The sequence below is a fragment of the Fundulus heteroclitus genome, unplaced genomic scaffold (genome assembly GCF_011125445.2).
Source record: "Fundulus heteroclitus isolate FHET01 unplaced genomic scaffold, MU-UCD_Fhet_4.1 scaffold_42, whole genome shotgun sequence".
Lineage (NCBI taxonomy): Eukaryota > Metazoa > Chordata > Actinopteri > Cyprinodontiformes > Fundulidae > Fundulus > Fundulus heteroclitus.
In genome coordinates, this window is record NW_023396835.1 from 2,273,267 (window position 1) to 2,286,781 (window position 13,515).

The 13,515-nt window shown below is 40.7% G+C and overlaps 1 protein-coding gene across 2 annotated transcripts in view; it reads right to left on the bottom strand.

Annotated features, from left to right (window-relative positions):
- Window positions 1–13,515, bottom strand: part of retreg1 (reticulophagy regulator 1) — a 54,182-nt gene that overhangs the window by 25,509 nt on the left and 15,158 nt on the right. For both annotated transcript variants that reach the window (XM_036131290.1, XM_012853515.3), the window contains exons 4-7: window positions 2,163–2,280; window positions 1,911–1,995; window positions 1,651–1,773; window positions 1,068–1,138 (exon numbers count right to left, since the gene is read on the bottom strand). In XM_036131290.1, the coding sequence (XP_035987183.1) occupies window positions 1,068–1,138; window positions 1,651–1,773; window positions 1,911–1,995; window positions 2,163–2,280 (397 nt within the window). The remainder of the gene's footprint in view (window positions 1–1,067; window positions 1,139–1,650; window positions 1,774–1,910; window positions 1,996–2,162; window positions 2,281–13,515) is intronic.

The following is a 13,515-nucleotide window of genomic DNA, read 5'->3' on the forward strand; positions in this document are numbered from 1 at the left end:
AGGATGAGCAGCAGGACGACCGGCTCGACTTACTTAGCAGACAGCTTATCAGGAACTGGTGTTATTTGATAAACTAACTGCATTGTATCACAGCATGACTGAAATTAATTATATGTAAGTGTACCTGAATTTAAAACATCGGATGAAGCTATTAAAGGCATACTATGCAACATTTTTCAGTTAATTAATGTGTTCCATACCGTTTTGGATGATTAAATGAGTCATTTCAGGTCGGACAAAGGTTTTCTCGGCCGCCCTGGTGGTCTGTGGGGGAAATACCGCACTTGCAATTGCAAGAGCTCACGGCCCACACACACAGAAGTCTCGCTTTACAGCGAGAACTCCATGTGTTTTTGCCCTGCCATTCACTATATGCACGCGCAAAAGCAACAACAAAGAACCGCGTGTTGACGTCAAATAAACATGCCAGCATATCGAGTTTTATTATTATTATTTTTTTTTTTTATGTTGGCGAGACGCTACCGCGGCGGCGGCGGCTTGGCGAGGCGGTGGCGGTAGCGTCTCGCCAACATAAAAAATAAAAAATAAAAATAATAATAATAATAAAACTGGCGAGGCTGCGGGAAGCTTGATGTTCATACCTTCACGGTGTTAGTCATTGTTTGTACTGCTGTTTTTTCCACTTTTCGTTGCGTTCGCCTGTCTGCTAAGATCAAAACAACCGCGCCTGGCTTGATGGAGAAACCAGAACAGCTGAGCATCTTTATGACAGTGCACTTTTACTTTCGCCCTCTGGGGGGAGCCTCGCTGGAAAATCAACCCCGGTTGCATAGTATACCTTTAAGTAAATGGATTGAATGGTAGTTGTTAGTTCTTAAAAAGAACATTTTAGAGATCAATCTGTTTTAATTTCCAACCCTTTAAATAATATGACATAAAGTATATCTTTGGTAAACACGTCTAGATGTTTTATAAAAGTGGGGAAGCAAACTCTCTGACTTTACACTACATTTTACAAGCCCCTCCCACTGTTTTACAAAAATAAGGATAATTAGACCCTATTATTAAACAGAGTTAGATTCAGACGACTAAAATGAATTACAAACCTTGGGAAACATGGAAGAAAGGTCAGATTCGATGCCTTCTTTCTCAGTCTGAGCCTGAACGACTCTCTTCTCTGGAAGGAATGAATAAACAGGGATTTAGTTCAAATTCATGCAAAATCCTTAAAAATAAGAATAAATTGAAAGAAAGTGAAAAAACACTTCACAAAAGAGTATTTTCATTTATTGGTGAACTTATTTGGAAGACATTTTATATAAGAAGAATGAAGATTCATCATGGCTGCTATTGTTAAATAGTCTGAATGTAATAATCAAGCTCAGGGACTCTGAAAGTGAAAGGCTATTTGATTGTAAGATATCTCATCCAGTGTATACTCCCATTCCTTTTATATACTGGATGAGATTTAACATACTCCTGCGAAGGATGAGCATGTTATACTCCTGGTATGGAGGAAAATTATCATGAATAAGCAGTCAAAGTCCAAAGATGTACCAAAGGCCTGCAAATAATAACAAACAGATTTGGCTATTTTGAAGTAAAATACATGAAACCTGAGGGTTGATCAAAAAGAGGTGAAAAATCATCATAAGTCCATGAATATTTACACATGTGTTTAATACTTACCATGGTTCTGTTTAATTTTCTGAAAAAACTGTCCGATGCCGAAGTCCAGCTTCTGCAGAACTGGCTCCAGCCACAGACTGACATCTTGAGATGAAATCAGAGGCCACAGGAAAATACCCAGCACTTCAGAAAGAAAACATGACATCCCATGCTCAGGAAATACCATTTCAGAAGGATTTTGGTGTAACAATCAAATCTACAGTGAACCCATCAGGTATCAAGTTCCTCTAATTAGGAAAACGAACAGAAAAATGACTCACCTATGATGTAGGATATTACAATTCCTGGAATGTAGCGTCCTAAGACGGCGAAGAAGGTGCACAAACTGCAAACCAGCAGGCAGAACTACAGCAGAGAACCACAAGTATTAAAAATACCTCAGTCGTCAGTGATTGTGCTCAGTTTTTGCTTTTACCGACTGATTTAATCCCCTTTTCTTTGATTTCTAGACTAACTCAGCCTGAACTGAGCCACACTGGTTGAACTCCTGTGGTTCAGGGTGTCGGCCTCACCTTCCCAGGGTTCTGCTGCTTGAAAGCTGACGTCTCCTGCAGGAAAAGTCTGAGGGATTCTCCGAGCTGAGGTCCAGTACCAGACCCACTGTCCTGACCAGAATCAATGATCTCCCAGCTATAAACACAGAAAGCACAGGAGCCAGTCAACGTACAAATCTGTTTGAGGGTGTCGCTACGTCGCATTTCATGATAGTTGCCTCCTCACGCTTTGTTTGATGCTTTCTGAGCATTTTCATTTGGGTCTTTATGGGTCTCGTCAGTTTGATCTGATATTGTTGTCATTAGCAAACAGTCACACGTCATTTCAACACATGGAGCTGAAGCTCCTTCACTCCGTCTGGGTGCTTAGTTCTGTTCTTGACTGACACCCTGCATGGTTTAAAAAGTTCCTCATTGATAATGTAATAATGGGTTTGGCTTTGCTAACCCCAAGCTTTCCTTTTTCATATGAGGCTATAACTGAATCCCCTTTAAAAGGAAGAAACCTCCAGCTTAGACTGCTGGAGGTTTCTTCCTGTTGAAGGGGAGTTTTCCTCTCCAGTGTCACTACATGCATGGTCAGCATGAGGGATTGCTGCCAAGCCACTGACACAAGGCAGACGACTGTCCACTGTGGCTCCAGGCTTATCCAGGAGGAGCGAATGCAGCTAGTCAAGACTTGAGGAAATCTGCTGGGTTTCGTTAGCGAGGAAACTTTTATCCAACCTGCCTGAAGCAGATCGTTCCTTCAGTGATTCAGCTCACTCAAACAAAGTCCTTGGATCCACCTGTCCAGAGAGCAGTCCAGCCAGTTTCAGTTCCTGCTACACCAGTTTCTCAACAAACCGTTTAAACTGTTCCTGTCTGGCTGAATTATCAGGTCTCCAGCGTCTGAACTATTACAATATAACAAATCCACTTGAAAATGGTTGTGTTGTTTAGGTTTTTTTTAAATAAGGTTGTGCCGGCGGTGTGCTTTGGTGGCGCAGTGGTTAGTGTGCAGGCTTCGACTCCAAGCCGTGGTCCTTTTCGCATGTCTCTCTTCTTCTCTCGTACCCCCTTTCCTGTCAGCCCACTGTACAAAAAATTAGCCACTAGTGCCGTAAAAACCTAAAAAAAAAAAGGTTGTGCCAACACTGAAATTGTTCTGTCAGAGAACCCAGTGTACGAGACGTACTTGAAGGCACCATCTAACTGCAGCTGTTAAGAGACACGTTCTCAGAAATAGTTAAAAGTCCACATTTGTGTACTAAATTTTTTTTTATTGGTCTGATGTTATATGCCAATCTTAAATGGCATGTTATCATTCACTATGAGCACAAAATAGTCTTAAACATCATATATCGGCGAAATAATCATCAAATCTAGCTATGGATACTGAGTCAGAGATGGGGCCACCTCCTGCACATGGATGACATAAAGCTGCAGGCTAAGACTGAGACATCGACTCACTGATCCACACCACAGGGATCTACACAGTGGGGGTTCTAGACCAAATTTAGCAGGGGGGCCAAGGTGGGGCCAGTGTTTTTTTCACAGGGGCACAGAACAAAAGATTGAGGGGGGGGGGGGAACTTAACAGGTCAATATTTCATCGTTTAATATATTAAGTAAGCCAAAGGCAAGGCAAGGCAAGGTAAGGCAAATTTATTTATATAGCACAATTCAGTACAGAGACAATGCAAAGTGCTTTACATGATTAAAATATAGGAATAAAAGCAAGTAGGGATAGAATGTAGAAACAAAAAAAGAACATTTAAAAACAGTAAAACAGTTTAACTTGAACATTCAAAGGCAATTTTAAACAAATGTGTTTTTAATCTCGATTTAAAGGAACTCAGGCTTTCCGCACTTTTACAAAGAGCCAATTGTGGCTCTGGAACTGCAGGTTGCAGACCCCTGATCTTTTCTCAATACGAGCTTAACGTGAAACAGCTTAATTTTGAATTATTGTTTTTTTTTTTTATATTTATTTTTTAATTATTTTGTTATTTTATTATTGGGTAAAAACATAAACAAAAAAAATACAACTGATCCAAATGACCAGTCAGTCACGGTATCTTTGTCAGCATTTATCATCCTAAGAAATTTAACATCTTGTTTTTAGTACAGTTCTACAGGGGCACAGGGCCCTGTTGGCCCCTGTCTAGAACCGCTCCTGGATCTACAGCAGGGACATGGGAATGTCATTCAGGCTGGAGAAATGTGGCCAGGTGGTGAGAAAGAGGGAAGGTAATTCTCACAGAAGGGATTGCACAACCAGAAGGGACAATGGCAGATGTTGAAGTGAGCTATAAGTGCCTTGGAAAACCGCAACTGGCAACCATGAAGAGGCCACAAGGAAAGCAGCAACAGCCAAATACCTGCAACGAGTAAGTTCTGAGAAGTCAGCTTCAATGGCAAGAACAAGGTCCAGGCAATCAACAGCTATGACTTGCCAGTAATCAGATACCCTGCTGGGGCAATAAGTTGGCCAAAGGAGCAAATGCAGACCACTGATGTTACGACATGAAAGCAGATGAAACATCCAAGCTGCAAGAACATATCAGGACAAAGGCCCCAAGGGATGAAGCGATCAGTGAATGCCTCAGACAATGGAAGCTGGAAGAGAAGGAACTGAAGGAACCATCGTGAGAGGAACTCCTGGATAGGTGTTGAAACGTCTTCAGAAAGAACTGAATGAAAGTCCGGTTTCCTCCGATTTAAGCCTGTTTATATATAGGGATGACCTATAAACAGCAGTAGGATGATTGTTGAAGCAGGCGTCGGATGGGAACAGGGAGCTGTCCGTCACTGTGCTGCTGGGAATTCACTGCCACCTGCAGGATGAAACCTTCATTCATGGGAATGAAGCAAGCAGAGCGTCCTGTTTTAAACGCCTCAAATCGTAGCAAAGCAGAGCTGTGACTAACATGTCAGTCATGTGGGAAGATATAAATGAGTGTAAAGTTTTAGGCATGTTTCTGCACAGTGATGCTGATCCTTCATTTGTCTTTGTTGTAAAGCCAACACCCTGGAGGTGATAATGTTTGGCAATGCTGTGATGTATAATGATCCGGCCCCGGTAGATGAACGGGCCAGCTACAACATTTTACTTCTGGGACTTTTGTTTGAACAGTTTTCAGTTCACAAGAAAATTAACTAAATTGGTTTGTCCCACTTTGGCATTGAAAGCTATGTTTAAAATACAATAAGTGTGAAAAAGAGAAAACTTGCTTCAGTCAGGGAACAGAAAGTAAGCGCAGAGGTTTAAAGCACAGGTAATTAAATCAGTCAATCATCCTTTAAAACCTGCCACGCTGTTGTTCTTCTGGTGGGCCTATAACTGCAGTGTTTGTCATGTGAAATGACTGCATACTAAATTTAAATCCAGCTGAGGATGGAAACTTCCCGTCCTGTGCGAGCAGCTGCCCTGGAAACAGCAAACAACTGCTGAAAATCCCCAGGAAGATCAGGTTGCAGCAACAACTCTGTCACCTCGTCTTAGTTATTACAACAAACCCCGTACACTTTAAAAGGTTGTTTATCAGTAGGCGAGGATGTTTGTATATGATGTTTATTAAAAATTGGATTTGTTAAAATTGCTGTGATTATTCAGCTACACTCAGGTTTTATATGAATGGTTCTGAATCATATAGAAAAGTTATTAACCATCCAGGCTGCTACCGTCAAGCCGTTTAAAATTACAGCATTCACAGGCTTTAGTTTTGCTTGTTTAGCTCATTTTAAGCCAAACGTGACTGGCCTGACCTAACCTGGCATGCCAGACGTCGCCAAAGTAGAACAGATTGTGTGCAGAAATGTTATTGATGCTAGGCAGTAACACAAAGGTGGGCTTTTATTTAATTGTAACATAGTAAGCATCCATCCAGTGGGGGTTTGTCTGTCTCTCCAGCAGCTAATGGGAAGCTGACCAATCCGAGTTTCTCAACAGCGCTGCTTTGTGAGTTTAACAAAAATCTAAGAATTCATAACTTTGCGGTCTAATATACAGAACCACCAGCTCAAATGCCACTTTACTGTCCCATTGTTAATTCCCACCTGTTTATTTGCTTTGTCTTAATTAGAAGCTGGCGTTAGCAGAAAACAGCACAACAGCGCAGCAGCTAATCTCAGGAAGCTTCATCAAACGTCTGAGCTGTTTGCTGCTTTAGTCATTTTTTAGGTTCGCTTGTTCTCAAGTACCTTGCTGGGTCATATCCAAGTTGTATCAACTTTGTGAAACACATCTGAGGAAAAGGCTTTGTTTTCAGAAAACAAGTTGGGAACATGGTAGAGCAGCGTCCATTTTCTGGATCTCTTTTGCTCCAAACACAGAGTTCCTCTACCTCATACGACATCACACTAAACTTTGATCAAATAAAGATCACAAAGTCACTTTTGGCTATTTTATTTCACCTTTATTGTCATTAAAGAAGCCAACTATTGACTTCATGTTACTTTTATGATGTGATCAGGCATCACACTGAATAAAATTACATGCGGTAATCACTCCTGAGAAGCTGCTGGAAACCAACACAGGAGGCCACGAAAAGCCGCGCTGTCTCACATGCGCCCACCTGACCCGAGCGTCCGCGTCTCAAGTAACTCTAATGACGAAATGCCCGCCTGCAGCTCCCCTTCTCGGCTTCCAAGCACGCGCTCCTGTTAGACTCTGATTTCCAGGCACTGATTTCCAGAGAACATGAAGCTGAACATGCAAGAGCATAAATCTGATGAAAATAATTTATCTGCTAAAATACAACCCTTACTTGAAAGAGGAGCAGATTTGGTTATAAGATAGTTTGTAACTCCAGATTTAATGGTGCACAGCCATGTTATTTAACTTTTTTATTTATATGTCAGTAGCTCACTCTGGTTGCATACAGTTTTTATGAAAAGGCTATCACATCCTGCTGTCGTTTTAGCTGTTATTTTGGTGTTTTATGCTTTGTTTTTGCTCAATTTGTTAGTAAACAAAGCCTTTTTTGTTTATTTCAGAATCAGAATCAAGTTTATTGCCAAGTAGGTTTGCACTTACAAGGATTTTGACCTGGTGTTGATGGTGCAGACAATATATATATATATATATATATATATATATATATATATATATATATATATATATATATATATATATATATATATATATATATATACAGAATCTATAGCTATGTTCAATATTAACAGAAGTACGTCATGCACATACGCAGCAAGGGTTAAAACAAGGAAGCGGCTAACGGCTATTAGCACCTTCTAACAAAACAATGAAGAAAGGTCCAAGATCTAGTGAAAAAAATAGCGCAAAAAATATCATTCCAGGAAGGAAAAGCCTGGAATGTCTCTGGGAATACAGTGAAGTGGAGGCTAAACCTGCCGAGGCTCAGATGTGACGCAGAGTTGACTGACATGAGTAAATGTTCTGAAATGAGGCTCTTAAAGTTGCTGGAGATCATTTAATGTAATTAATAATGGTTGGTCCTTGATCACGCCGAGCTGACGCTTTACTGCGAGGCATTTCAGAGGTTCAGGCTCGGTCCAGCATTATTTAATTTTGATTTATAAGTTAAGCAAACCGGCATTATGGTAGTTCTGTGATACTGTCGCTAGATGGCGCCACCTCTGTTTACATCTGTTAAACCTTTAGAGTGGCAGCGTGGACCTCATAAGTGAGGCAGGTTCCAGAGACTCAGGGAGGAGAGCTTGACCATGTGGAGAATCAGAATGACTTAAACTGGCTCTATTATTTGTTTCCTCCAGGTTTATATTGAAATATACTGTGATCCAAAAAAAAAACAGGTTATAAAATAAAACAACTAGACTTCTATTCTGAAGCTGAAGACGTTTCGCTTCCCATCCAGGAAGCTTTCTCAATTCAAAATGTCTGGAGTGGTGTGGAGTTCCCAGCTTTGTAGTCCCGCTGGCGAGGCCTCGTTTCTCGTTTCTAACGAAGTTGAGTCTAGGAGCTAAACGAGAGCGACGGCGGGAGTAGCAACAAAAGAGCAGCTGCTGGACAGACATCCCTTTTAACCCTGTCAGGAATCTCCTGAATAACAGAGGGGACGGCACGTCGGAGCCTCTAACAAGCCTGGTCACTTCTAAAATAGAGCCCAGACAAACAATGTGACTAATGGCAGCGGAATTAGCCAGTGATGGGGACGGAGGCAGGTGTTCATGTGTTTCCTCACCTGTTTGTGTCGCTATCTGTCTCTGATGCAACTAATCCCTGTTTATGTTCTGCATAAAGACACACATACAGTAACCAGACGGGACCGGCTGATCCGATTCCCAGTTAACGTCAACAGGAAAAGCCAGCCAGCATGTGTCAACACCGGACACCAAAAAGCAACGAGTAACTCGAGACTTCACAGAGATGAGGGGATGCAAAACCAGCATGGACGCCTCATGACGCTTTATATGCTGGTCTAAAATGTCCCAATTATAGCCAACTAATTCTCTGTAATTACTCTGAAACATGAAGAAGACAAACATAATCCATCATAACTGTGACTAAAAGGCCTCAAGGAAGCCGTCTTATCATTTCTCAAACTCCCAAAGCCAAGAACCTAAAGGACGAGGAACCCCAAGACAATACAAAATAAAGAAATATCAGGAATAGACCAGAAAGTGGTTCTTTGTCTTTCAGACAAAGCTCCGTACCTTATTCCTGCCCCACGATCTTCGGGAGACATCTCCAGGTGTTCGTACCAGTCGTCTGAAAGTCTAGGAGGAACCAGGTGTTCTGCTATAATGGAAGTCTGAGGTTGAGTTGGTATTTCTCAGTGAAATTCAGCCAAATCAAGGCAAAGCAGGCAACACAGTCTGACAGCAGCTTCTGTTTATCCTCAATGAAACCCCGCTTGGAGTATTTCAAGTGGACCCGTCTAAAAATAACTGGGTCACGCTACATTCCACGCTGCAGCCGTCAGGAGTACAGAGGAGCTGAGCTGAGGGGGGGGGGGCTTCATGAAACTGCTGCCACTAACAACAACACCCACCCAACAGCCCATCAACATCGGCCCTCAAACACACCCCTCCTTGTGTCTCTGAGTGACCGTGTGGCCGGACAGATACATCTGTCATATTCAGACGGTTTCATCTGTAAGTTAAAGCTCCATTCATGCTCGTCTATACACACTTATCCATGCAGGGGTCGTGGGGGGGCTTTGTCCCTATCCCCATGGGTTATTGGGTAAGAAGCTGGGTTGGGAGTATATCCCAGAGACACACAGGACAGACCTAAAGGCGATCTAGGCAAGGCAAGGCAAGGCAAGGCAAGGCAAATTTATTTATCTAGGGAGACCCGCTAACCTAACGCTCGTGTTTTTGGGCTGTAGCAGGAAGCCGCGGAGCAGCAGCCCAGAGAGGAGCCATGCACGTTCAGCAGGAACATGGAAACTGCACGCAGAAAGCAGCCGGACTGGATTCTAACCCGGGATGCTATCGGTCCAAGTCCACAGTGCTGACCACGGCTCCGCGGTGCAGGCCTCCGGTTCTCTAATCAGCCTAAATAATCAGATATGTCCATGAAAAAGACCAGAGATCTTCACAACACAGCAAAACAAAGTCAATCCACGCAGGGCTGCACAATACATCATCCTAATAATGTCAACGTGTGTTACATTAACATCACAAAGGTTTTTTGGTGAGGGTAAAATAAATGTTGGCTCATCTACTGTCACGAGTTCAGACTTTGCATAAAAAAGATATGTGAGTTTTTCTTTTTTTAAGCAGAGGCAAGCTTTGGAAAGCTCTCTGAGTGTTTGGGTTTGTGTGAGCGGTGCAGCCGTGGTCCGGCCACACAGAGTCATCGTAGGTCTCTCCTTACGCTTTAAACTACAGCTGCACAACATATTGAATTGCAATCAGCTCTGCCATTTCAAGGATTGCTCGGGTGCAATATTTGGTAGGATTTTCTATTTAAAGCACAATGCATGCAGATCTTGGATGCTAATAATATTTGTCCTGTTAGAGCTTTACTGCCCTCGATGCTCACAGCTGATGTATATTTTTATTGGCTGACAGAATAAAGCTCACAAAAAGCTAAAGAGATGCTGTGATGAGCAAAGGATCAGGAAATTCCAACTGTCCAAGAGGGAGAACAAACCACTCTTCTCCTCAGGGACACATTGCTGCTCCTCCTCAGGTGTCCTAAGATGTTCCCAGGACAGAAGGTGTAAGCAGTGAAGTCCATGCTGGGTCTCCTGGAGGGGTTTTCTCCAGTAGGATCTGCCCTGAGTATCTCCAAAAAGAGAGAAGACGGGTGTCCTGGAAGCGTCATGATAACATATCTGAATCATCTGAGTTTACTCCTGTCAGCGGCGATGTCGGAGCTCAGCGCCTTTCTCTAAGGTGTCCTTAACAACTCCCCTCACTGCTGCAGAGGAGGTCCTGATCCACCAACCCACTTCCTGCACCATTCAGCTACATTCCCAGGATCAGAAACCCTCCACCTGGAGCAGAGCATCAAACCTGAAGCGGTGCGCCTTTTCTGGTTGAGAATCAACCAGAAAAAATTTTCCAGGTTAAAATTTAAAATTTCACGACGCCCAGATTTCCAGGGTCCTCTTTTTAAAGGTATTTTTAGAAGTATAAATAATAAGAAAAAGTGAAGAGTTTCATCGCAAAATGAGATAAATCCATTTTAGCATTTTTGAGAAAAATAACTTTTTTTTACTATAATAATATATAACAAAGGAAGAAAACCATATAATCTTTTTAGACTTTATTTCATAAGTGCATAAAAATACTGCATTAAAAATATATTGAAAATGTAACATTTTTGAGAAAATTTAAAATTTCCTAACTTTTTTGCAAAACGCAACATATCCATCTCAAATTTAAAATAGATTACAAAACTGCATCTTCACATTGCTACTGCTTGAATATTATTCAAACTGATTTTATGAACCCCCACATCACCCAACCCCCCCCCCCAGACATTCAACCGTCAGTAAACCAACATAACTTCCTGAGATTAACTTTTTTAAAACAATTTATATAAAACACTGTGTAGTGACTGTAAAACTGTAGTAGCTTAGTATTTCACCATCCTAACTGAACAGAATAAACAAATTGCACAAATTCATTGTGCATCATCAGAACAAACAACCTTCACAAACTCCTCATTCCTCATTATCAGTCAGAATGAACATCACTGTCAACCTCTGTGTTATAACTTGCACAAGACAAAGCTTGGCGATAGAGCTCAGTGACATCGGCTGAATGCCTAGCATTGCTGTAAATGTATAGCATTATAAATTCAAATTTCTACATATTATTGCTTAGTGTTAGAAATACCATTCAATCCAATTTTATTTATATAGCGCCAATTCATGACACACATCATCTCAAGGCTCTTTCAAAAGTCAGATTCCATCAAATCCTCCTGATTGGTCAGAAAGTTTCCTCTCTAAGGAAACCCAGCAGGTTGCATCAAGTCTCTCCAAGCAGCATTCACTCCTCCTGAAAGAGCGTAGAGCCACAGTGGACAGTCGTCTTGCAGCAATCCCTCATACTGAGCATGCATAGTCTGATCTGATCTAGTGGTCAGAGTCTGTATTACACGTTGTGACACTTGGACAATCACTGCTAATGGGGACTCAAGATACACTGCCGATAAAAGCAACCTAATAAACCTTTAGAAATTTAATTTTTCAGTTTACACAATTAATTTAACAATATTAGATTACGCAGATTAAATCTGACAGAAGATTGATTTTTAAGAACAACTCCTCTCTTTCTTTCTATATTTATATAACAAGGCCAGATGACGCTGCTCAGTCCAGATCTCGTTGTGCTGGCGGCCATCAGTCATGCTGAGGTCCAATCAGAAACAGGTGATCCCACTGATCCATCTGGTGAGATTCTGAATCATTTCCGGGAGAAACAGCTGAGTCACACACACACACAAACACACACACACACACACACACACACACATGGCTCTGGTTTCAGAGCTCTTAGCAAACTTTGTTCTCGCTGTGGTGAAGCACAACAGCAGTGACTCCCTCCTTGGATCTCACCAGGGGTGGGCGACACAGACGTACATTTTATCATTTTATCTCGATATTTTGTGGCATTTATCAAGAATCGAGAGTTTTTATCGTTATTATGTCACATAATGAAATCTTGGCGAGACACCGGCTCAGAATTCACACAGATTCACACAAACATGATGTTTTCAGAAAGCTGAATGCGCTGACATCACTTCCTGCGAAGCTAAAAGTGCTTAGAAATGACTTTTTAATTGTCAGTGTTTTTAATTCTAGACTCTAAATTTTATATTCCATTTTTTAAATAGTCTTTGTGGATGCTATTTATATAAGATGTTTTATTTATATAAGATGTTTTATATGTAATATTCTTTTAATTTTTTTATTTGTCTTTATTTTTATTTTTTGACAGGTCTCCCTTGAAAAAAAAGACAATTACTGTCCTTTATTTTCTGGTTAAATAAAGGTTAAAGGAGAAAATGTGCAAAGAGTCCTTAGCATGCGATAGCTTTTAATTTGAAGTCAAAAAGACAGATAGCAACAATTTTACTGACGATGTAAATTACAGAGTGAGTGTATCAGACAAAACAAGCCCTGAGAAGTTAAAAAATGTCCAAATAGTCATTAGCAAAAATGAAATGTTCAAGTTAATTGATGCTCAAGACATTATTATTATGTTATTGTGAAACCAGAAAACTATTTATAAATATTTAATCAACGGTGTGGTTGTGACATCATGTCACATGAATCATAGCCCCACATATATGCATCCAGTTTTAGATAGGCTTGTTTAGGACACCAATTAGATAAAGAAGTTGGATTTTCTTCACCAAACACAGTAACTGCATTTAGTCATATTTTAAAATGTAATATATTTGTATGTCATTAGAGAAAAGAGAAAATAGTAAAAACAATAAAAAAAACTGTCAGTTTCAATCCTAAGAGCCACTTTGCCCCCATTGCTACAAAAAAAATTGATTCTATAAATATGAACTAACCTAACTGCTTTAACTTGAAAGCTTAACACAATTAAAACAGAATGTATTTCCATGTTTAGATTTGAGAGCAAAATGGTCTATTCAGCTTTGCGAAGGGAAAAAAAATGATTTTGTAGAATGACGCTAGCTTGAGCTTGAGAAAATTAAGAAACATTAAATGACTTTTAAAAGCTTCTTATGTCCTTATAACTAAAACTAATTCATGTTTTATTTTGTAAGAGCCACAGTGCAAGTTAAAACACATTCAGGTAACAAAAATCCTCACTGAGCTTCAAACTGTTTGAATCTTTATTTTGTTCCATAATATTAACCCATTAATACGACCTTTAAGGGGTTAAAAGTGTTCATCAGTCAAGGCTACAGCAGAAAGCTGTTCTTGCTTTGATAGGAAAGAGTCAG